This window comes from Chamaea fasciata, unplaced genomic scaffold, assembly GCF_029207755.1.
Source record: "Chamaea fasciata isolate MVZ Bird 193981 ecotype frontalis unplaced genomic scaffold, bChaFas1.0.hap1 SCAF_6, whole genome shotgun sequence".
Classification (NCBI taxonomy): domain Eukaryota; kingdom Metazoa; phylum Chordata; class Aves; order Passeriformes; family Sylviidae; genus Chamaea; species Chamaea fasciata.
In genome coordinates this window covers 51597163-51622397 of record NW_027094091.1, presented here as the reverse complement: position 1 = coordinate 51622397, position 25235 = coordinate 51597163, and the positions used below count along the sequence as shown (strand labels likewise).

The following is a 25235-nucleotide window of genomic DNA, read 5'->3' as shown; positions in this document are numbered from 1 at the left end:
TCTGCTGCTCTGTGGGTTCAAAACACGCTCTTGCAAGAATCAAAATGCATTCAGCACTGGGGTCTCCAAAGACCCAACAAGCCATGACAAGGGATGCTGTGGTGGCATTAAGAACCAGCCTGTGCTGCAGCCTGAACTTAGTCTTCTGAAAGAAATGCTTAGAGACACTCTATGGCAGCCTTTATTGAGCTTTCAGAGAAAGGGGATGCCAGGTGTTGCTGGAAGGTAGAAACCTGAAGGGGTGGGGACAAATCTCAGTTTCCTTCTTTCCACGGCCACATGACCTGCTGCGCTAAGGGGGAAGATTCACTGTCAGAGAAGAGAAGTGGTTTTGTGCAAGTTTTCCAGAAGAAGAGGAGGCTTTTAAGGCAACCAAATGCTGTATGCAAGCAAACTGATGTGGAAGCACTGAGCTCCCACATGCAAACCTGTTCCTGCACACTCAAGCTTGTGCAGATTGCCAGCAGTTAGTGCTTCCTGTCTCCTGCAGGTTAACAGAATGAGGGAAAACATGCAAAATTGCTGTGCAGTGTAATTTCAGAGAGGGGAAAAAGAGGGGCTGGGAAGCTTTTCTTTTGAAGCTTCAAGATACTGTGTCTTGACCAAGCTGACTCCTTTCATATCTGGGCAGAAGATGCTTATCAAAAAGAGAGGAATACAATGGTTTCAAATAAGATAGTTAAATTCTTTTGTGAGAGTAGTGGGACATCTTGAATCCTATTACCACTAGGAAAGTGGTCAGTGCTCATCTACAAGGAATATAAGAAACTGAAAGATAAGTCAGTTTCTTAAAAATAGGCTTCTAAAATTAAAGTATTATTTCAAATGAGCTTTTGCTGAAGAATTTTTCAGTATCACTGGGAGTTTTGCAAAGGTTTTTCTGGTGGTTAAAGTTCTTTTTCAACTGATGAATGGTTTTGATGAGTAGTTTTTTGAATTTTAATGATTTTTCACTCCTTGCAGTTGATATTCAGTAAGTATATCTTTGAAAAAGGAATCTGCCCAAGAATTGCAGTTAGGCTTTTATTCTAAAGAAGAGGAACAAGAATCTTCCGCTGAGCATCATACTGGATTATTTAATATAAAGAGGAATTCTGCTTTTCTATATTCACCTCTTCTGTTTAACATCATGGTGCTTTAATCCACAATTTATTTTTTTTTTTTACCTAAATGAAGAGTATTGACCCATTTCCTCATTTAAATATTATTTTATTGGGAATTATTTGTCACAAAAATACTAATTTATCAGAAGAGGGGAATCACTTTAGCAACATTTGGTTTAAATTTGCCTCATTATTGAGACTGCCCCTTGGTTACCACAGATCTAATTTTTTGAAGTGCTTTCATATAATTTCTGTATATGACCTTCACTAGTGATACTCATAAAATAGTGTGAATTGCTATCTGCAGGACTTAGTTGTCAAAAAATAAGTGAGAATCTGGCATAATAAAAAAAGATATTGCTTCCTTACCTTTCAAAGGCCTGCTTTGCTGAGATTTATTTTTTTCTCCTGTGTCTCTTCCATCTGAAATTAATGTTTGCTCTAGCAAACCTGTGGTTCAGCTGCATGTCAGTTATCAGCATGATCAGCTGGTTTTTTAGTACTTTGCTGTGATCACCTGAAGAAGCAGCTGGCTCTGTTCTCCCACCACCCTCAGAAATGTACCTTGAATTGGCCTCCACTGTTTGGCTCTGCTTGTTATTTTCTTTCTTGTTAACTTACAAGGTACCTTTAATTACAGTGGCAAAATGTGAAGGCACTGAGCACTGGGAAAGTTCTGACACTGTGGTGCCCCCTCATTACAGAGCTCTCGTACCTGAGTAATTCTTATTCTGGATGAATTATAAGGTCTGCCCAGTGGAACAAGTGAACGTGAGGCTTTTCTCAAGAAATTGATGGCAGGTGGCATATGAGGAATTAATGTTTTTCCTGATTAAGTTTTATGTTTAATAGACATGCTATTCAAGTCGATATGACACTTTAATTAAAGATAAACTTCATCCTGAAGAGGAGATGAGGCTGGGATTTCTAACCTCTTCTTTCTTCCCCTAAGCTTCCAGGTGTTTCATTTTCCTGCTCCTGTTTTCTTCTGGGCTCAGTGATGCTTTTAGAAACTATTCCACAGTTTTCTGTTTGAATAAGTACAGAGAATACATTTCAGTGTTTTTCAAGAGTGGCCCTTGAATTTAAATAACTTTCTCTAGACCCTGTAAAATTACATATTAAAGGTGGTGGTGGTAATAGTAGTAGTAGCAGCTGGTTGCCTTGACGACTGAATAGAGTTTTATATGTATACATATATATATATATATGTATGAATTTTTATTCTGTGCTCTGATACCACCATGGGAATCCAGCTCCTGTCTTGCACTGCAGAGAGCTGTCAGTCAGATTCAGATTCCCTGACTGCATGACTGCATTTTACTCTTAAGTTATGCAGATCAGCCACATGTGCTGTCCTGTAAGACTGTGGGACAAGAAGTGCCAAAATTGTACTTTGGATGTATGGAAAGATTTACTTTTGTAAATCAGTGGGGTCTATTCAACAAAGCTGAAATGTAAAGTTTTATTTGACTGGTATCTGAATAGAAGTCAGCTAGAAATGTGCCCTTTGTGAACAAAACGAAGACTTGAAACCTTGGTCCCTGGAAGAAAACAAATTAGCAAATAGGAATTTCTCTGAAGGTAGATCTGAATTCTGCTGCAGTCTGATAAACAGGAACTTCATTGGCCTATTGCAAGAGGATTATGGAAGGTGTTTCCATTCCCTTCTGCCGAAAAAACCCATCTCTTGTGAATGCCATCTATCTGTTTGCCAGCGTCTGACAATTTGAAAATCTAGATTTAGGCTTCCACCTCAGATTTCATCTTTTTCTTTCCCCGTTTTGGAGTACAATGTCCAGATTAACTACACCAGCTCTCGCTCATCTATTTGCAAATGTTCATTAAATTTTCTCCCCTCTCCTTCATTCCTTGGGTAATAGCAGCCTTGGCAAGACTGTTCTGTAGGGAGGAACACAGCCCTCTGCAGGCTGTAGCTGCTGCACACTGGCTGAACGTGGCAAGAGTGTATCAAAAATTTGACTTATGTAGTTATATATGCCAAAGTCTCAGGTCCACACTGATGGGCATAGGTCTAGCTAGCAGCTCTGGATGGTGTTTTTTCCTCTCTGTAGTCATGGCAGTAGAATGGCCCATTTTGGAGAACAGGACCCTCAAAGTGCTGTAGGGAGCAGGTAATTAATCAGCGTCCTTGACTGGGTTTCGGTCAGAGCTGGAGCTGCTGCTGCTATGCTGCGAAGGAGTCTGCTTCTGTCTTTGGCCAAAATACAACAAACACTACAGCTGACAACTTCCTAGGCATAGCAGTTGGCACCTGACTGATAATGGAAAGGAGTAGAAAAAGCATCACCGCTGTGTCTCAGAGGTGTAGGCACAGGGTCCTCAGAAAATGGGCTTCGTCAGCATTATCTCATTATTTTCAGATGTTCTTCTAGAAAATTAACGTCATTTTAAACTTAAAATCATTTTAAACTTAAAATTCCTTGGCCTTAGGAGTTCTATTGTTTTTATAACAGTTAACACATTTTATGTACAAAGAAATATTTAAAAGAGGTCTGCAGAAAAAATAACTGCCAGTTCTTTTTAACCTGCAATCTATTGTGTATTTTTTTCCTTTCATGAGGATTCTTTGTATTTCCCTGTTTTAACAGAGGAATTCAAAATACAGAAAAGATATTATCCAAGGATACAAGTGTGAAAAATTGCAGCAATTGGTTGTTGTTTACTTACAATTATTTTTTCTGGAATTTAACATTTGCTAGACCTAAAAATGTGCTTTTTGAATGCCAGAGTGGTACACAAATACATTATTCAACTTATTCTGCATGAGCAGGTTAGCTGTAACAAGACATACTATCCACATCCCTCTTGGCATAAAATATGTGCGTGTGCAACACTGTAATTGCTTTGAATGTTTTCCTCTTATAACTCAACAGGTTTTTGGTGGAATCATCCAGGATAAATTTTAGTTAATATCTACAGACAGGGCTTCAGGAAAGAAAAAATTTGTAAGTGTTCAGTGATAGAAAATGGAAATATACCAGCCCTATAGAAATAGTTTTAACATCTATGTGCTGATGACTCCTGTTCTGTGTAACAAACCTTTTCACAGTAACTTCTTCCAAATTGCTCACAGGACCATGAAGTCAAGTCAAACATTTCTGTGTGGTACCACGCCTCCCAGTTTCACTTAATGACCACTGTAGTGCATGAGTTCAAAATAACCCTGGTGAACAAGTAACAGTTTCAATTTTGCCTGGTTTTGTTGTTGGTTTGGGGTTTTTTCCCCTATGACAGTAGATACCAGATACTCAAAGTCTTTTCAGCCCCTGCCATAGTGACAGGTGGGAGGTCACAGGGAAAGAGAGCGAAGTGTCAGTTCTCCATGCCCCTGTGGACTGGAGAGCTGGGTTTGCTGCAGAATGATAACATGCTGCCCTCCTACAAACGCCTCCCCAGCAATCCAGGGCTGCGTGGCCGTGTGTGAACAGCATCCAGATCTGCCACCATCCTGAAATGTTGTTCTCTCTACACAAAAGGCCAATATAGTGATGAGGAAATGTAGAATTAGGGATGCAGTTCTTCTGCGAGTAGCGAGTTACATGTGTTGCAAGGATCCATTTTTTTTTCCCAAGGAGATTCTGCTTTCATTTAGTTCCCATAATTGGCTGAATGTAAGATTCTCAACTTTTTCTCATAATACAGAGCTGGAATTTTTGTTGTTGATTTTGGGGCCCAAAGTAGAAGTCTTCTGCATAGCTATTGAAGGGCTGCGAAATACATGCTTCCCATGGTAAGAGGGAGAACGAGAGAAGGATAAAAGTTTTTAATTGACATTTTGTTCTGAAATTCCCTTGTCTTTTTACAGAGAGCAACATCTCCTCTTTCCATAGTGTAGGCACAAATCTGTGAAATATCTGCAGTGTTCATGTTATGCTATACTCTAGCAAAATTTTATTCTTAGTCCTTTAAGCTAAAACCAGTCTTGAGCTGTGTGAAAGATCCCTGGGCAAAGAGTTCAGACTAATTCTCAGAAGAAAAGTATGTTAAAAAGGAAATACTATAGCTCCAGTGCTGGCAGATAACTGATTCTCTCTTAGTGAAACAGGTGTTTCTCCCATGCATAAAAATTAAGAATTGGAGACAGTTCAAAAGTAGTATCACTGCTAATGGGAGGGCTTAACTGATAGATTTGCAAGGAGAGATTAAAGAAAGCTATATCCAGCTCAGCCAAGTAACAGAAAGATCCATCAATAATTGAAAGGTGTCAGCCTCAAAGTGTGAGTATTTAGAACAGCAGAGCAAAAATTCCTAGGAGGGACATAAGGATATATATTTTAAAAACAGCTAGTAAGAATAAATACACTGAATAGCAAAGAAAAATGTTAGACCAAGAAGTAGTTCTCTAAAGAGGGGGATTGCAAACATGACAGTTGCAACTTAGGTTTGCTCCATGGTTTTGAATTCCTTGGATTTGTAAGTGAATTGGGCAAAAATTCTAAAAAGTATGTATTTTAATGCATGGAGCAATCATGTGTTGAGGGTAGATGATGGGAATGATCCCTTCTGGTTCTTCAATCTCTTTTGTGCCCCCTACACTTTAACTGAGTCTCACTGAGATCTTATCTATGAAAAGTAATATCTTTGTGGGAACCTGAACTGTGATGATATTAGCTCTGCTCTGAGGATCTTATATATACCACTTCATCACAGATATTATTGACAGTAAGTGCTTTTACCACTTTTATATATTCTCTTTGTGAGTTGTTTTACAGCAAGGCAGCTAAATCAAGTGAATTTTTCCTGACCAGCTGAGCAGCCGATAAGTCTCCTTACAAGCTCTTAGGTGAATTCAATGCACTAGGATGATAAAAAGGCGTGTTAGGACAAAAGCGAGTGTCAAAACATAACCCCCCTCCTCTTTCCATCACCTCAAAGGTCATGTCCCACATGTAAAATTACTTGGGTTTTGAACCCCACTTTTCCTTAATTCTTTTGTTCAGAAAGTCCATTTGATCCTTTACAGGATTCATTTGCCCACTTCTGATCCTCTGCTTTTGTCTCCTATTTCCCTTCCTTATTCTCTGCACATCATGATCCTTTTTCAGGCTGAGTCATTATCCTGTTAAATTCTCCTAGGAAGGGCTTTTTTCTCAGTCATGCTATTTCTTACTCAAGTGCTAGCTGTAGGAAGATGAGAACAACCCATGCTAGGAAGAGCTCTGTGAGTGGCAGTACCTATAGGACAAGCATACAAGTTGTTTTGTTTGTTAACTGCAAATTCTCTTCTATCCCTTATACTCTGCCTGTTTAGGTAGACCTAAACCTCCACTGGGAGGAGAGAAAAAAACATTCTTGACAATTTCCAGAGCCTGAAGATTAAAACTGGCCTAGGCCTGCTTGTGTGTGTGTGTGTGTACTTTGAAAAGAATTTTCTTTATCCTCTGAGTCCTATGGAGTCCACAGATAATGACTCCCTTTCTGCTCCAAAATCTGCACAAGTCCTCCCCCTGCCATGCCTACAGATGTAAATAGGAAATATTCCCTTGCCAGGACTGCAGTAAAAAGGAATGTGTCCCAAATGCAGTTGTTCCTTGTGCACTACATCTTGTGAGCAAGCAGACGGTGTGGCTTGCTTCAGTAACTTTTATATGTAAACAGTCTTTAAAAACATAATCTACATTGTCAAAGCCTAATCTAAATGATGTACTGACATTGCTTACTTTGATATGCTGACTTGGTTTTGAATTCTCTCTGGATTGCCTGGCCCCACGTGGCCTTTTTGTGTTTTGTTTACTTCTCACTTAGCTGTCACGTATTTATTCCCATTAGATGTACAAAGTCAATGGATTCAGCCTAGTTTTACAGCTTAGTTGCCTAATACAGCACAGGGAAAAAGCTAAATGAAGCCAAGCAGAGGGGCAGGAAAAAAGCAGAGGGATTCTGCTGGTCTGACATAGGGACCAAAGAAATAGAAAGCCAGCAAAAGATCTGGGTCTGGCAGAGCACCTAGAGATTACTGTTTTTTCAGAAAAACATTATATGTCTGGAAAGCAGAAATTAATTGATTTGTATAGACCGAGTTTCTGTTTTAAAAGGCTTGATTCTGAATTAATGCTTAAATTTTGTATGCATCACATATATTTAAATTTTTTAAAAATCTGGATTTTTTTCAAATGTGAATGGATAGGGAAGCGTTACTTCAAAAGCTTTTTCAGTGTAATGAGCTGGTTGGATTTATCTCAGTCAAACAGTTAAAATGGCTTACATGATCTTGTTCTGTGAAAGTCTTTGAAGGTATGTGAAAATGCCTCATGCTGAGAAAAGTAATCCCAAAAAATCTACTTGGTGTGATCTTACCCACAGAATCCATAAGACAAATGGGTGATTGTGAAGTCTGTCACAATTTGAAGCATGACTGAAAAGTGCACAATCCTGAAGGGTGGTCTTCCCTCTGGACAGCCATGCCTACCCTGCCATGCTTCTCCCAGTGGGAATACCTACCCTCCCTCCAAATGGGGAGCTTTTACAGCTCAAAGAAAAAAACAGTGCGGCATTTCATGTGGAATTTAGTGTTGGGGGAGGGACTGTGGTCTTTCCTTTGTCCCCTGAAAAGGGGCAGTCCATATTTCCCCCATGGCACTGTGTCACTGGTGGCACATTGCTTTCAGGTCACATTTCTTCAGTTTCAGCCAAGGTGCTCAGCCCAAGCCCTTCATGGCACCAGTGTCTGGGCACCTTTGGTGCTGGCAGCAGTTGGGCGCCCAAACTTCCCTTCCTTTAAAGAGCAGACTATGCTGAAACTGCCCCATTTCCAGGTGCACTGGCCTCCTTCCAGACTTGGCAGTCCACAGTCTGAACTTTTCCTCTGTTTGCCCCAGGTGAAATATGGGAACTATGCCTTTGTGTGGGATGCAGCAGTGCTGGAGTACGTGGCCATCAACGACGCGGAGTGCTCCTTCTACACGGTGGGGAACACGGTCGCGGACAGAGGATATGGGATTGCCCTGCAGCACGGCAGCCCCTACCGAGATGTCTTCTCACAAAGGTAAGCCTCTGGAGCAGGAGGAGCAGGTACTAAGGGAAGGTTTCTCTCAGCTCTGGACCCTTTGTCTAATTTAATTTTCAGCAAAGGAAAAACGTCTTGTATTTGCAATCTGCTTCGTTTCTTGCGTACGCATTCATTTTCTCTGAGACATTGAATTATTCACTTTTCTAGAAACTGCATTAAAAACACTTCGTGTTGCTCTTATTTGAATTGTTCTTGTTTCTTTTGAAAAACATTAATGAGATAAACTCAACTTCATTAGGAGGAAAAGGAGGAAAGAGTTGCTTCATTTGTTATAGAGAGTCAGCATAACTCAACCCTTTCTATTACAGAAGCTGTTTCTTAAAGAAAAAGAAAGCGTATTTGGACACTGATGAGAAAACTAAAGGGGATGAACAAGAATACTTGATGTTTTGGTGGAAAGACCCCTGTTAGTACCCAAAAGTATAGGTGCTTATCCCTGTACTAATCAATCTCTTGGGCTGCAAAAGTGACATCTCTAGAGATGCTACTGGTACTGTTTTTCTATTAGGATCAGAAATACTAAATTAATTGTACGTATTGTGCCTTTGCAGTATTTGTGCTTCACTCTAGTATTGATTCCTAAATCAGGATATGTGTGAAATGTAAAAAATACTGCTAAACTTTTAAAAAGTTTAATATCTGCAGTTTGGTGCTTAGGAGAAGATGTGAGCTAGTCTCCTAATCCTTTTTTTCATTCTGAATCTGGTCTCTCAGCCTGGTTTCGGTTGGTTTGTGTTATGTGTATGAAGCAAAACTTTACAGTTGCTGCAATGGGATTTCTGTTGTGTGGCTGCCAGGTAAACATACAAAATCTGCTTAATTTGGGCTTCTGCCTTTGTCCAAAGACTGTGATGGGGGAGAAAGTAGCCAGTAAGTAACACTGTGCAGATCCAGAGGAATCATTCTCTGCTCACACCTACTGCATGACCAGCGAAGACTTGGATTCTTTGAATCTGTTCCACTTTGGGAGTGATATTGCTGAATTTTGTGCTAATGTAGCAGCAACATAATAAAAAAATTCACAGGATCAGCCAAAAAAAATCAGTTTTAAGGAAGCATGTATATGCTTTGTATATTACAAAGAGTATTGGAGGAAAATATTTACCAAATACTGTAATACTCTCATACTCCAGCTGTGACTCGGCTGGCTCTGCTTAAAATCTCTGGCACTCTGCTGTTCGGGGTCTCTATGCAAAACAAAGGAGTAGAATTCTTTCCTGTAATCTTTCAAAGAAATTCTTCCACCTGTTAAGAGTTCTCAAGTGCTTGTCAAGGTGTTAAGTTATCCTCTTCTTATCAGCCTTATCCATGTGAGCTTGAGCACAAAATTTGGAAGACATTAGGGAATTTCACAGTCTGTGTCTTTATAACTAAACACAGTGAAACCGCCAAGTGATACGGCACAGCTCACACCTGCATTCTTCATGCCCACCACTGCTGCTCTGCAAGTCAAGGTGGATGCATCCAAAGTGTCCTCAGAGACTGCTTGTGACAGGGTTTACGTACTGGAAATAGCTCTTGGTATAGGGGGAAAGTGGTTAGGACTGATTCTGGCAAGAGAGTTTCTTCTTGGTCATGGTATTCATCACATGGAAAGGTTGGGTTGCAGCTTCTTCTGATACACTGCCTTCAGCGACTCCTGGATCATTGGTCTGTGCAGGCTTGACATTTCCAAGTACAATTTTATTTTATAAGAAAATTTTGGCTTTTCAGTGTATTATTATATCTTGGAGCTATAGGAAAGCAGAAGGAGGCATAAAAATTTGCACATATATAGGTATTTTTATCTGAAGATCTTTGAAGCAATACTTAAATATTAGCATCTCTCAGGAAAGCAAATGCTATTTCCACTTAATGCTTAGAGAATCCATAGCATCAGGAGACTTAAATGAAATCCCAAGGTCATATGTTGTCCCCTGGTGGAATCAGGGATCATAGGCACCCATTTTTGATTTCCTGCTAAAGCTGTCAGAGTTCAGGTGTATGAAGAAAGGGATTATTTGTCTGATATTGGGCCACAGGAGGATCTGCATGGATATGCAGAACTTAGCACTGGTGAGAAAATAACTCATTACATTAGCAGGAATAATGGCTGAACAAAGAAATTGGAATTTGCTTGGAGTGATATTACCTCCTACAGAATTTAGAAAGCCTTAAAGAAATATTCTGAAAATGTGTGTGCTGCTGTGCTTATATTCTTATTTCTGTATTATGAGAGCATATTATATAGCATTTCTAATTATGTCCAATATAAATTTACAGTTTAAACCTGTAAAAGATCATATAACAACAAACATATGAAAGAGAAATCAGGCTTACAAGGTAGCTTACAAGGTCTTGTTCTTAAGACCCTTCTGTACAGCTCCTGAAGTTTACATCCATGTAGTTTTCACACATCATCCTTACATTTCTTCCTAATGAAAAGGCTCAACAACCTTCAGCAGCTGCAGCCTGCATGCTAAATAGAGGGAGGAATAGATTCATTGTATAGGATTAGCAAATGTTCGCATGAATATTTCACATTTTTAATGCAGCAGGGAACTGGTTTAAAATATATTGGCACTTCTTGATCTTTCCCAAAATAAATATATTTATGTGAAAATACAGACCTTTTCTTTTAAGAAATTTCTTATAAAGCCATAAACTGCACAGTGTTAAATCCCTAGGGTGCAGCTGTGAAAGGTCTGGCAAGCTTACAGGAGATTTTGTTCTCTGTGCAGGAAGCACAGGCACGCATTTAAAGCTTTTCAGTACCTTTTCCAAACATTCAGGTGATTCCCAGAGAAACAGGAAAAGAGACAGACGTGTAAACACCCCTTCTCTCTAAAGCTACGCAGCATGAGCTGCAGTCGAGGTAACTGTGGCAAAATTTACCAACAGGAAGCAGCGTAAAAAAAGGGTCTTTGAGACCCTTCTTTTTCACAAGCAAAAAAAATCCCTTCTATGCCAAAACAAAGACGTGAGCAGCAGTGAATGGCCTGACTGCGGTACAAGATTGGCTTTTTTTTGCTGCAAAGCAGCCAGCTGGGGTTCCACACAGCATCTGTGACCAGGCCCTGCCTAATGCTTTCTCTGAAAACAGATGCTTTGGGTCCATCCTGAAAATAGATATGTGGCTGTAACACAAATAGTATAAAAAATAAGTTGGGTAGTATTTAGAAGATGGACCCATCGTAGCCATCCTGATGACTTCATTCATGTTGCAAATGTTAACAAACACAACTGGCCGTGCCACTAGGCAGCCAGGTGATGTGCTCAGGTAGATTGCTGTCCTCTTTCCTTTGACACTAAGACTTAACCTTCTGAGCACCAGCAGCCTCCAGGCAGCATGTCAGTTTTCCCTCTCTATATATTTTTCTTTCAAGGTAATGACGGGCTGTAATAATAGGAACTGCCAAATTTCCTAGGAGAGCTTGAAAAGGATGTGTCTTTTGGTTCATGAGGAGCTGTGTGGTGACACTAAATTTGACACCTGTTAAGAATTCTTTTCAGACTTAAACTTTAAAACTTCCATTGCACCCCCAGGAGGTATAAATATAATTTCAGATGCTTTTCAGAGTATTTCATAGGATGTCTGTGCTTCCTGCAGTGTTGCAGCTGTGGTTCAGGCACTGTGCTGGTGGCTGGCTTTTGGTGGGGGTCAAGGAGGGGTGGCAGTAAAGTGCTGGAATCCTGTTCATGTCCCCACTCTTTCTGCTGTTTCCCCCTCTTCTACTGCACTGCAGTCCCGGCCACACAGCACACTAGAGCAAAGGGAGAGGAAGCACTAATTCCATGCTCAGCAGAGGCCAGCAGCCAGCTTTTTGCTTAAGCAGCCAGCTTTTTGCTTAAGTAACTGGAACCTGTCAACACCTAAAACCACTGAAGTATCAAGCTGTAGTTGTTCTGCACCCCTCATATTCCGAAAAACATCCATGCCCCTCTACGTAAAAAGAAACAGTGACAATAGGATGAATAACAAAGAAAAGGCAAGCTTGCCTTTAGAGCCCACAGTGTGGGACTCTGTCCCGTTCATCAGCTGTGTTTCCACAATTGCACCAGCCAAGCACAAGCTCATGGATACCTAAAGTTGTCTGTGTGCCCAAAAGGAGCAGCAACACATCCATAGTTCCTGGTGGTTTTCTGTTTGAAGGCCATATGTGAGGGCAGAAGGTATGGAAGGTACAACTAAACATACAGGTTCTGCAGAAACCCCTGTCTGAATTTGACATTATTCACAAAAAGTCACAGCGAATTTTTGCTGTTGCTAGAGAAGTCAATCACATCTTTTTGTCCTAAGAGGGGAAAAGAAATGGACACTTTTAATGATTTCCTCGTGGCAAGCCCAAAGACACCTCCCTAGCAGCAAGTGATGCGCTTTCAGATATCCAAAACTATGGAGGGAAAGAAGAGAGCCATTGTATAGCATTTCAGACTGCCACTTAGCAAATCATTAGCCAGCTGCTTTAAATACATGGTACAGATATTCTCCTGTCCTTTTTACATCTCATCAGCAAAATCCTGAGTCTTAGAAAGTTCCTGCCCTGACCCATAAATATGCATTTTTCCTGTCTCCTCACCATTTATTCTCTCTCCTTAAATTTTCATTCTGTGTCTTGGAGGTCACTTATGTCCAAAGACTCCAGTGCAAGGAAAATTACTTTATTCCTAACTACCTTGATTTATTTTTCTCTGCCCTTGGGACTATGTACCCCTTTTTTTGAGAAGATCCCCCTATTTTTTATTAATATTCTTTTAATGAAAGCCCAAGAAAGTGTCACTTCCTCTCTGACTTATCTTTTACCAGCTATATGAAAAATAAGAGTTTTGGATTATACCCTAACCCTGCAGAGGACTAACAATAATGACATAATTGGATCTTTCATTATTTAATACTTTGATCATCTGCAGAATAGTGGATGCCTTAGTAAGAAATCAACTTTGCTTTGTCTCAGTAGTTTGCTAAGAATTGAAATCCTATTCTGAGCTGCATATATAACATTCTGAAACATACAGTGTGTAAACTAGTAAAATCTACCTAAATCCACCCAAAGCACTTTTTTTTTTTCTGATAATTCCAGAAAATTAAGAAACTCTACAAATTGGGAGAATTACTTGACTTCAAGCAAAGTCCTTAATTTAAATAGAAGAGTTTAATTTTGAGAGTCTGCTCTTAGATCATGTCACAAGTTGATATAACTGAAATTACATTAGTGAGAGAAAAAAAAATTCAAAATTAATTCCAGATTTCTGAGCAATCTGACTTGAGAATCCAGTTTTAATTTATTCAGGTATAGTCATTGTTAATGAAAGCCTGAACTTCAGAGTAGCACGTAGTAACAAGGTAGTTTCTCAGATAACCAGGATACTAAATAAAAAATTTAACCACACCCAAGGTAATATTTCTTGACCATCCAAAATAACCAGTCTATCCTATTTTTGCTGCCTACATGAGACTTGTAGGGATAAAACTGGGAATTGCACCAGGCCCTGGGTCTCAAAACACGTCCGCTGACTCGGGTCCCGAGACAAACTGCAGTTGCCCTTCCTGCCAGGAGACTCACCTTGAGGCAGCGCTGCTCTACCAGCTTGCCTGCCCTGCTGGGGCTGCAGTGCTCACACCCTGCACGCCTTACTCCAGGCCACTGCATCCAGGCTGAAGGCCCTAACAGAAAGCTTTTGTCCCTCAGCTATTCTCTCTTCCTTTTTCTACCAAGCCCACAAGCATCTGATCCAGGCTTACAGTGCTCTGCGATCCTGTCTCAGCACATTGCTCATAGCTTTGCCCAAGGGCCAGATGATCTGACACTGTCCCTCTGCATCCTCTTCCACTAACTGCCAATGCAGTTCTGAAGATTCCTGCTCTGCCATCAGAAATGTTTCCTGGCTTTATTACCCGTCCCCATCTTGCTCGCTCGCGGGGTCTGTTGGCTGTAGGACTGCAGAGAAACTGTGGCTCCCACACAGCACGTGGTGAGAACAGGAGAAATGGCTTTATTGATTCCTGATGGTGTGCACCTGGGGCTTGCAGGTTTTTCATTGTAAATTCATGGCTAGGAGCTGAAAAGGATGGAGACGCCTACAGAAACACAGACTTTAGCAACTTTTTAATCTCCCATGATCTTAACTGATGATATAGGTTAAAGGATTCTACAGCAGGTCTGGAGTTTATTACATACACATAGTGAAAAATTACTCAATCAAAACATATAAAAACAGTTGGCAGATTAAGGCTTTTTAAATATACCATAACATTAATTGATGGGGTAAGTTAAACAATCATGAGGTAGCAGCACTGAGAAAAGCATACGAAAGAAAATCATAAGGAAAGGCATTAGATCTTCTTGCATTCTCAGACAGCAGAGAGCTGCGAGCAACAGAGAGCTGCCTGCCTGCTTCACCATGGGTAGGCACCTCTGCATCCAAGCAGTGCTGTGGTGAAGGAAAACTTTCCTACATCACTGCGTGTTGGGAAAAAAGGTACCACGAAAGAAGCAGCTTCATTCTTTCTCCTTTTCATAATCAATGCTCACTTTCAGAAAGGGCCCTGCATGCAAAGTTTCACAAAGACAAGCCAGGTAAGGGTATGCTTTTGCATATTAATTCCCTGTCGTTATCCATGAACCACACTAAAGAAAACAGTCTAATTGTGATGTTTTAAATTACCAGTAGAGAGCACTTTGCAAGCTATTTCTTACTACTTTCTATCGACTTCTCTAGCCTTAGGCACCTCAGACCTGGCGTGTAAAATGGCTAGATATTACCCAGTGAGGTGTGCAGTACAGTCAGTGGAAACAGTGTTGCTCATCCAACTATATGGAAGCGACATTTATTGTAAGCTGAGTTGTTCATGTGTTTTAAAGTTTTATGGAGTGAGTAAGTGCATGGCTGGAGAATTTGAAACTGCTTGGTTATAAATCCGATGACAGTAAAGCTAAAAGAAGTCTCAGTGAGTGGCTTCCCTCCAAGAACATGCCTTTTATGAATTCCTGAAGCAGGGATTAGGTTTACCATCAGTGCACACTGTCCTGTAGTACAGGGTTTTCTTTCTTTTCTGTCTGCCTTCTCTAACTTGTGCAACACATCACAGTCTTGAGAGGAACAGGTGTAACTACTCACTCTGACTCGAGTGAAAAGCCTTCCCTGGAAATAGGAAGGATCCAGTCATGCAGCTGCCCTGATGATAGAACCATAATACCCACTAGTAAGGGTTTATCCCACTTACCCCACACCAGCACTACCTACCTGCCAAAGGTTCCTGGCTCTTGGCCTCAGTTCTCAAAACACTGGTCAACCTATTTCAGCTAAAATGATCAAGAGTATGAAAAGAGCAAAGAGTAATAGATCTTTGCTAACCCATTTTGTTGTCTTAAAAAGTAATTAACCTTTAGCTGGACCATAAAGCTCGTTTTCAGCTAGTCCTGTTTTCCAGATAAAAATAAAAGGCCTGAAAATAAAGTTTGTTTTCAAAGCTGAAATGAACTTGATGGAATGACAGCTGGAAGGATTTATCCATATCTGAGCTAAGAGCTTTGCTTCCACCAGTAGAACAGCTGCAAGAGAGGCTACCTCATCCTGCAGAGATTTGCCCTGCTGTAAAACACCAATCTGCTATTTGTCACCCCTTCTTGAATCATCAGTAAGCGAAGAAGTTGCTAGCCTTGGTTGACGACTTCAGCCAAGGTCAGGGGTAGGGAAAGGGGAAAAGAGCATGTGGAAAGTCTCCAGAATGTAGAGCCAAGGAAGAGTGGTAGCAGGTTTCCTAGCAGAGTTGTCTTCCCTTGCTGAAATAGGATATGAGGAAACAGAAAGCTTGTTGCAGGAACAGGGGGAATGACAGGACAGGCAGTGAGGACGGGGAGGAGCTGAATGCTCCTCAGGGATCATTGGAGGTCAAACAAATGAAGCCTTCCTTATTGCTCAGCTCCATGCAGGAGGAGATTAGCAAAGTGGGAAATCTAAAAAAACTATCCAGAGAAGTCTTCTGATGTGTCTCAGAGCAACCTCATTGGGTAGGTTGTTCTAGGCTACTCCCCAAGGAGATAATGAGGAAACTGGGAGGACAAGCCAGACAGTTTGCCCAGCATGGTCACCAACACATCAGAGTGCAGTGGATAGAGAGGTTTAGATTAATTTGAAGATGAAGATGGAATGGGGAAGCCTTTACTCTGACTCCTCTATAGTCTTGAGGAAAAAATGTTCAGATGATGACCTACCATGAAATTGGACAGACCTCTGCCCAAATCCCAAAGAAGGCTTGGTGGTGGCAGAGAAGCTTTGCAGGGTCAAAACAGATGAAAGCATTTGCTGATGTGAACCAGCTGGATAATGTTGAAGACTCTTGTTTGCCCAATGTGCAACAATGTGGTTTATATTCTGCTTTAGTGCCAGCTGTGTTAGGTTAGCCCAAAGTAAAGCAGAGCCCTCATCCCAGCTATCATAGTTTTGATGACTGTCCTAAAAACCAAATGCCTTTCCAGACCAAGTTTTCCACTTAAAGCATGGTGTGCAAGCAGACAGAAATGATGATATGGCCAGGGAAAAACCGTGTTTGCCGTTTTATTCATAAAACACTCTTGCAAAGTGCATTTAGTAATTTGCCGTTGTAACCACGTGCACAGAGAGCTTTCAGGGCAGAGCTCTGACACTGTATTTTGTTCATACTTTGACTGCTCGGCTAAAACTTCCATTTCTGTGCATTTATTCTGGTTCATACATTATGTTATCAGTCACTTTCAATATTTCAAAGTCACACCAGTCTTTTTCTGACACACATTTGCCAGAATGAACAGCCTTGACTGCTGTTATTACAGACTGCAGTTCCTGACTAGGGGAAAAGTCTTAAATAGAACCAGAATATTGAAATTTCTCAGAAAGAACAATAGATAAAACAGAATAAAATTAGTCAATGAACAGAAATAGATGCTTTTAATGACCAACCTTTTTTTTTTAAGAAGAAGAAGAAGAAGAGAATGGGAAGGCAGGATTTATAACCCAGTTTAAAAGAATTAATCAGAAAAAAAGTTTGCTCTTTCAAGTTCATATGCAAGGTATCAATAATGGCACTCTTCAGTTGTCTGGTAGTAAATCAGGAAAGTACACCATACTTAGACTTCCTCTCAATCGAATATTTTATCATATTCCTCCTCTTGTGGTCACTCTCAATAGAGGGATTTAACAAGAAGCCTGTTATAGTCACAGAAAAACGTCACAAGGGGTTTTGGCCTGTCTGGAACTGTGCTTACACTCCTGATCAAGTCCTGGTGGCAATAATTTGTCATGGCACGTGAGCACATCTCCCTCTTGCATGTGCTTAATAACATGCTCAGGCTTTGCCAGTTCGCTCAGAAAGCCCTCACAGTTAAGAGCTGAGCCAGGGGAAGTACACTTGTTTGAAGAGGTTATGATCCTTTCATCCTTATTGCATTTGAAATTTTCTTTTTCCTTCTATTTGCTTCTTTTGTCTTCAGCTGAAAGAATAGCTTAACAGCTGAATTTCCAAAGCAGTGAAAAAAAGCTGCCACCTAATTACCTGGCTTTGTAGATAAGTACATGCTGCAGCTGCTCCCACCGATGCAGAGAGGTTTCAGCTGGTGACAAGCATTAAAAGGAAAAAAAACTGTATTGGCGGCAGTTTCATAGGTGAGATTTCTCTAAAGGACCAAAGAGATCATCAGTGTCTTAAAGATATCAGATTGCTACAGAACGCTGATAAGACAGATAAGCTATGTTAGGATTTTTTTGTTTATTTAATTAAAAATTCAATTTTTTTAATTAAAAAAGAACAAAAAAACTCCATTACAGTAATATTTGGAGAGAAAAGCAGCAGAGTCATTAGCACTCTTTTGAACCCTTGAGAGCAGAGATTAGAAATTCCTGACCCAGGACTGTTCTGGGGGTTTTTTTGGCTTTGTCTGGGATATTCCTACAGCAACACATGAGAGAAACTGTGAAGAAGTGAGCCTTGAGGTAAATGAGAAATAGATACTTCATTTTTAATATTGTTTGGTTGTATTAATTTCCTTGGGTTTGGGGGGATTTAATTAATTAGCAGTGGATCTTCAGATCATGGAATTACTCCAGATTTATACTGGTTTAGCTGATAGGAGAATTTAATCCTATAATGTGCCTTTGGCATAATTTAGATGTAAGGCTTAAGATTAAGGTCCCCATGAAACAGGGAATTTATGCTCATTTCTTTTTCTTATCCTGTGAAGTGCTATGCAAAGCTACAGGAACATGTCAGCTCTGACAGTCACGCCTGGGCAGCAATCAGGACTTTAAAAAAGCCATTGGGCTTCACCCACAGCATCAAATTCCCATGTCCTTCCATTTTATATCAGTCTGGAGGAAACTGTAAAATCCATAGAAGAAAAGCAGTTGAAAAAGAAGCACGAGTAAAGCCCTGAGGAAGTGAAAGTTTCTTGATCTTCTTCATGTCCCTCTTAAGTTAAAAACACCTATAACACTCATTTTTAATTTTTATATGAGTAGTAATCTTGCACCAGATTAAACCTACAAGTCTTCTTGAAAATACAAGGTTTCAGAAAGAACCACTGACAGGTGTTTAACAAGAAAAAATATATTCATGGTTGAATATGTGAGTATATGTGAGCTGTGCTGGCAGCAGTGGCTACGTTTTATTCTCAGCCCCAAAATGAAATATCTGTGTGTGTGGCTGGGCCGGTAGCAGAGAGCAGAGCAGCGTGCAGCAATGCCCTCTCCTGCTTGGCTTTGCAGGTGAAGGGTCTGTCACTCCAGCTTGCTACAGGACAGTCAGCTCAGGGGGGATGAACAACACATCCAAGCTGACCCCACAAATCACTTGGATGCTGAGCAAAGCCCTTGCTTCTCCAGCTGGCAGTTTTCTTCCCATTTTCTCAGCTTTTCCCAGTGGTTTACCGCCCACTTGCTCTGAGGCCTTCTTTGATAGAAGAAATCCAGGGTGGCTTTGGTGTTGGAGTGTTTTTAAAGGCTGAGTTTAGGAAAAGTAGACTCTCTGCTTTCATGGAGAGCTGCAATAGCCGGGATGAAGGGAGGCAGCAGGGCTGCAGAGCTGGCACAGCTGCGAGCTGTGCGCAGGCACAGCTTCCTTCCTCTCGCTCCTGCCAGCTTTATTTCAAATTACCTGGTGCCTTGGCACCACTACCCGTTTACTTTTTTCTGCTCAAAGTGTTTTCCTAGTGCTGCTTCACTTAACACAGACCCTTTTGGCTGCTTCAGTGTTGTGTAGCAGCCTGTTGTTCCCTGCCCTGCCCTGCCAAACGGGGGTCATGGCTGTGCGGGCACCCTGTGGGGTGGAGCCCTGGGTGGTGCAGGGGAGTGACCCACAGGGTGGCTGGGCACACGCTGGGGCCAGGAGGTGCCCCAAGAGCTCGAAGTGCCTCTCCTCTTGGGGTAGTGGTCTCCGAACCAAAGAAACAAAACTGGGGTTCGGGGTCAGTACTGTTGCTCATTGTGAAAAAGTGGAGATTTTGTATTTCCTTGTTGTTCCCCTGTTTCTCAGAAGTGTAAGTGGTTTGTCTGTTCATGGGGCTGAACTGTCACCGTCTTTTTGCTCATGTTGAAAATAAAGCCTGGGTAAAGACTCTCACCAGGAGACTTCTGTCCTAGGCTGGCAGGACTGGGAGCAGACCATGCTGTGTGTCTTTCAGCTTATTGCAGTTTAAGATGATTCCCACAGTGCTGCATTTCAGGTTCAGTTCAGGAGATTTTCTTGCTTACAGAGAAGCTTTCTCATCCCCCACAGGCATTGCATACCCACTAATATCTTTTTCTGAATTGAGGAAAAAGTAGAGATGCCAGTCCTTCATCTTGCCTAGACAATGATAAGCTCCTTGCTAAAATTTTCAAATGTTACATCCCTCTAGGTCACTAATATACCCCATCCATACAGCTGGAATTATCACAGGACTGAATCTTAATAGTAATGGTGCAGGTTATCTCTGTGTAAATAGCGCCAGATCTTTATTCAGCAGAAGAAATGCTGCAGGCCTGTACTGATATATTGATCTGGATAAACAAGATCGTTTGTTCTTATCTGGAGGTGCCTTCCTAAAGTTCAGTTTGTGATGCTTGCAGGTAAAACTGATCATTTAATGTTCCTGGATATGGTGGACTACCTTGTGTGCTGCTTACAAACCAAAGGATTTTTCTCTGTAGGCCTGATGCTGGACTTCCTGAGCCTCTTGCTGTACTGCCAGCACTAACACAAACATTACATGTGGGTAAAAAGGGTCCTTATTTCTCTTTGCTGTTCTCTCTGGCTGTCTGCATCACTCCCATTTGTTCTTAGTTAGTGGTGCTTGCCTTGAGTCACTGTGCTCTGACAGCAGGACTGCAGGAAGCTTTCTTGGCAGCATTTGTTTTTCTAGGGAATTGTTTCCTACCTGGGGGTTTATTGCCTACTCTGAATTTGAATTTTCTCAAACAAATTTCAGCTCTGTTTCCAGGCTTGGTTTTAACCAAATGGAGTCATTTATGGTTGAAGGGGGGAACTGTATGATATTCAGGGATTATTTTTTTACTCAAAATAGGGACCAAATTAAAAAATATGAGGAGATAGTGCAAAGGCCTTGTCAATCAGGACTGCTCCTATTAGCACACCACTTCTCCTGAGCTAGCCTGTCTGCTCCACGCTAACGCAGTGGTTAGCTAAATTAGCTAGAGTCAGCTGGATACTTGAATGTAATTAGAAACTGAAATCTTTGTCAGAGTTGAAAGTGAAAACTTACTATTTGATAGAAAAAAATAAAAAAGAACGCTTATAATAGCTCCAGAATCAGTCATCGTAAAATGATTAAAGTCTGAACTAAAGTTCCACATCAAAGAAACCTGAAGGTAAGGGATGCAGTTAATTCAGTCATGCGACTCCAAATCAGCCTTATAACGATGCCATGCAGTTAACCTATGCTTATAATTAAGTCATTTCCTTAGTTATTAGAACTTGTGTAGATTAAAAAAAAAGTGTGCTCTTTTTCTTTTCAATTTTGTTAGAACTTGTTAGATTGTTGTCTTCAGATGGTGGAAAGTCCAGTAAGCTGAAAACTTAGGAAGTTGAAAATGCATAGGAGGAAGGTGCTAATCCGGATTTGTGTTCTGAAAATTTTCCTCTGACTTTTCCTACGTCTGTGAGACATTCTTTGTAGGCCAGGCTAAGTGTTATAATGGCCTTTCCAGCCCTACCGTCTGTAAATCTCCTCATTTCGTTTTAGACCACCCTTCTCTGACATCAGCCTGCTGCCTTTCTCCTCCAAGCTTATCATTTGCTCCTTGCAGCATCTCTCCATTCCATCCAGGGCACTAGGGTCACCCTCAGCAGCATATGTGAATACACCAGGCTGGGACATGGATAATAGCCATGGGATACTTGAGGGATCCTCCAGATTGCTCATTCTCCATACCATGAAACCACAACTAACTTCCTGTGATGTGTTCGACTTCATTACGTTGCTTATTGAATTTTGCTGGCGGTATTGTCTTCTGTCCTCTTGTGACCAGCGTCAGTTGTCATGGCAATTACTGTCAGATGGTTGCAGCTTGTGTGCTTGGAGAAGCGTAGGAAAGCTGATGGCCAAAAAAGGTCGCAGTTCAAAGAAGCAAAAAATGCAAGTTACTAATACTGCTTAGTGACCAAAATTTTGGGGGCTGCAGCAGTTAGTAGTTTGATTTCAGTCAACATCCTGCATGTCTTTCAGTTTAGCTCCTAGATGAATATTATTGGTTCAGTTTTTAATAATCACCGTGACATTTGAAATGACTGATGAAAGAAATGGGTCATGCTCTATGAAGTCATTCTTGAGGTTGCTGTAGTATTCATACATCAGCCCATCTTGCATGGAGTTTGTCCATTTTATACAAGGAAATCGCTTACAAAGGAGCCCCAAGACATGTTTGGAAAAACAGGGAATCTTTTTAATGTCCCTTAGCCTGTGTTCCTAAGCCTGTCCTTAGCCCCAGCATCCCTGGTGCTCTGGGAAGGAAAGGTGGCAGAAGTGGAGGGTAACTGGACATCTCCTGTCATCTGTGTTTCACTGTGGGAAGTGCCCACAGGCAGGAATTTCCACCTCAGTGCTTTTGGACTTTGGGCCTTCCCATTGACACTTCTTGGTTGAGTTGTTTGAGTTGGTTTATTAACTTAGTCTGAAAATTCCTTGCATAAGCTTGAAGAAGATCCATGTGTGATGAGTATGGATATTTTGTCTGTATTGACTGGGGAAGTTGATGTCCTTGTAAACAGACATAAATTGATAGACAAAATGCAAGATAAAGGAAATTATGTAAACCCACCAGGTGCTCATAAGAGTAATTTATCAATGCTCTTTTCTGTATAACAGTAAGAGAGAAAATTAGCAGAGTGGGGCCTTGGAGCAGTATTGCATTACATACCAATCCAAATGCACTCTCCTGGAACTTTTTCTTAAAATTATTAAAGTCACCTTATATGCAAAACAAGTTTGGAAAGGAGAAGTGTGTATTAAACTTGCTCAGTTTATAGCTTCATGGATGGGATCAAATTAATTTCTTACAAAATTTGGAGAAAATTTTTTGCATCCCTTTCAAGATAGGTATTTCCAGATGAGAAAAACTGTGTCTCTGGCACACCATGCTGTGAATTTATCATCTTGCTGAGCAACTTGACACAAGTAGAGACGTTTTGAAATATCCCAGACTGCTTGGTGGTCAGTTTTTGTTTAGACACAGAGGAGCAGAAGGATCTTTAGGTGGTTGATTGGCAAAAGTCTGTACAAGCATTGTCTACTTCTGAATTGAGAGGGAAAAGCAGAGACTTTGCACACATGGTTATCACATATGGATCAGTTTTGCAGCAAGGAGGCTCTGTCACATCCTGCTGAAGTCACACAACCACTTTTCCAGCTCCTTTCTCAACCACAGACTTTGGAAAGCCACAAAGGTTTTTGCCATATGTTGGGTAGCATTTTAAAGCATCTCAACAGGGGATGTATCAATATTGATCTTGTGCTAGAGACTGCATTTCTTGATGATTCACTCTTTTGTACCAGACCCCTTTAGAGGAGAAAATAGGCTAATAATACCCATTTCACCAGGGTCTCAGGGGAATGGAAGCAGGTTTTTTGTCACACTTGAGCTGACAGTTTTCTGATTGATGGCATTTATGGGAAGTTGAAAGAGGATTAAAATCTCATGATGCTGGTTTATTTCAGGAACATGATATGTTCAATATGATAATAAAGTGGGAATTTTTCTTCTGTGGCTTTTATGGGCTTGGGGTTGTTTAGGATGAAATTATGGATAAAGGCGTAGCTGAAGTCAGCAGTATGTGTTTCCAAGGCCATCGGGTGCAAGGTGACAGGAGCCATTATAAAACTCTTGGCAGTTTTTTGCTACAGAGAACTTGACAGCAAAGCCAAAAGAAAACTTAATACTGTAATGATTCATTCCACGTGGGAGGCCAGAACATTTAACAGCATTGGAAGGCATTTTTCCGTAACGTGCTTTTAGTTTCATGGTTGTGCTGACATGGTATATCAAGGATTATGATCACCAAAAGGCACTAGAGACTGGTTTGAAATTACAAGTATTCAGAGGGCTGGTGAAGTGAGAGTTAATCTTCTAGTCCTTTGTGGACATGTAATGAGTGAAAGGAAAGAAATTGCTTCCCAGTATCACAAATTAGCACAGTAAAGAATGTAAAATCTTTACAGAAAGGAGGGGTGAACCATTCATCCATAAAACACTTGAATTCTACCTTCAAGCTCATTAGTATATGTGTTTTACCCACTAATTATATAGCCAGAGTAATAGCGTTATAAGTCCTCTGTTCTAAAAGTAGGTTTCTGTAAATAAATCTCTGTTGGATCAATGTATTTTTACTAAGGAAGCCTTAAGTTTTGAGTAGAGTCTTCAGGGTCTCACCGGAGTGAAGTTATCATTATTAATATCCCCTGTGGAGGTCTGAAATATCTTTGCATTTACTTAGCTATTTATATGCTCATTTATGATAATATTTAAGCAAGCTTGGTTGGCATTAATAAAGTTATGGTTCATTAATATTACATGGACATTTTTATTTAGAAAGACCACTTACTCTAGGCCATTGAAAGTTAAACTGCTTTCGAAAGCCAGCAGCTTTCAAAAGGCAGCTGTGCACTGCATAAGGATCTCCAGAGGTTGCTTTGACTTAGGTGCTGCAGATTGCCTCGGATGTGGTCTTTGGGCAGAGATCCCTTTGGCATCTTGACTGTTCAGGGAGTGAGGCTTGGGGTTTGCCCCACGCCAGGTTTCCCAGGCAGGCCCAGGGAAGAGGAGCAGCAAGGGGCACTGGCAGGAGGACAGAGCAGAGACAGGGTGTGGGGGGGGGGGGGGGGGGGCAAGGAGATGAGATGTCTGGTGTCCTTTGTCCACCACACATCTCCCACAGCACTGGGCAACACCAATGGGGCATGCCAAAACCTATGGCTGTTGCGCTGGGGTGCATATTTCAGATCTGCAGTCCAAGATCCTCATTTGTCTGATAGATGACCCAAGTGACAAAGCTACAGGCAATTTGCTTCATTGCTGTTATATGACCATAAGAATCAGAGGGGTCTGCTGGGTCACCGAACCCATTATCCTGCTATGATAGGCAAACACACCACATGGCTCCTTTCATAACTTCATCAAGAGCCATCTCAATACCAGGCTGAGGGATTTTCATTCACTTCAGTGTTTTCTCCTGGGAGATCTGTTGTTTTTCTGATGCTGTTCCTGCTGGGAAGCATTTTCTTCTCCCTATTACTCCCAGGGACATTCTTTATAGTCCGGATTTCTTCATAGCCAGCGTGTAACTGTTAGCTTTTGTTAATATTGGCATTTCCCTCACATTGCTCTTCTCTCCTTCTGCCTTCTCTCTTAGTTCTCCTTTTCCATGTGTATCAGCAAGGCTTTTTTCCTCCTTAGATATGAGCTCTGTTCTGTTCATTGCTGTATCTCTTATCTGCAGTGGTTCTGGTTTCATGAAGGTGGGTAAGGCCAGTTGTGCAGGGTGTGTTGGATGAGACTGCACATGTACTTGCCAGAATATGAATCAAAAATGCCTTGGCTGGTGCACTCTGTCACACCTTTTGCCCATTTTGCAACTTTATTGTGCTGCTGGTGTC

The 25235-nt window shown here is 41.1% G+C and overlaps 1 protein-coding gene across 3 annotated transcripts in view; it reads left to right on the top strand.

Annotated features, from left to right (window-relative positions):
- Positions 1-25235, top strand: part of GRID2 (glutamate ionotropic receptor delta type subunit 2) — a 675112-nt gene that overhangs the window by 601630 nt on the left and 48247 nt on the right. For all 3 annotated transcript variants that reach the window (XR_010721503.1, XM_066186372.1, XM_066186371.1), the window contains exon 14: positions 7946-8112. Coding sequence is in view for 2 of the 3 variants with exons in the window: in XM_066186372.1 (XP_066042469.1) it covers positions 7946-8112 (167 nt within the window). In the remaining variant the exon portion in view is untranslated. The remainder of the gene's footprint in view (positions 1-7945; positions 8113-25235) is intronic.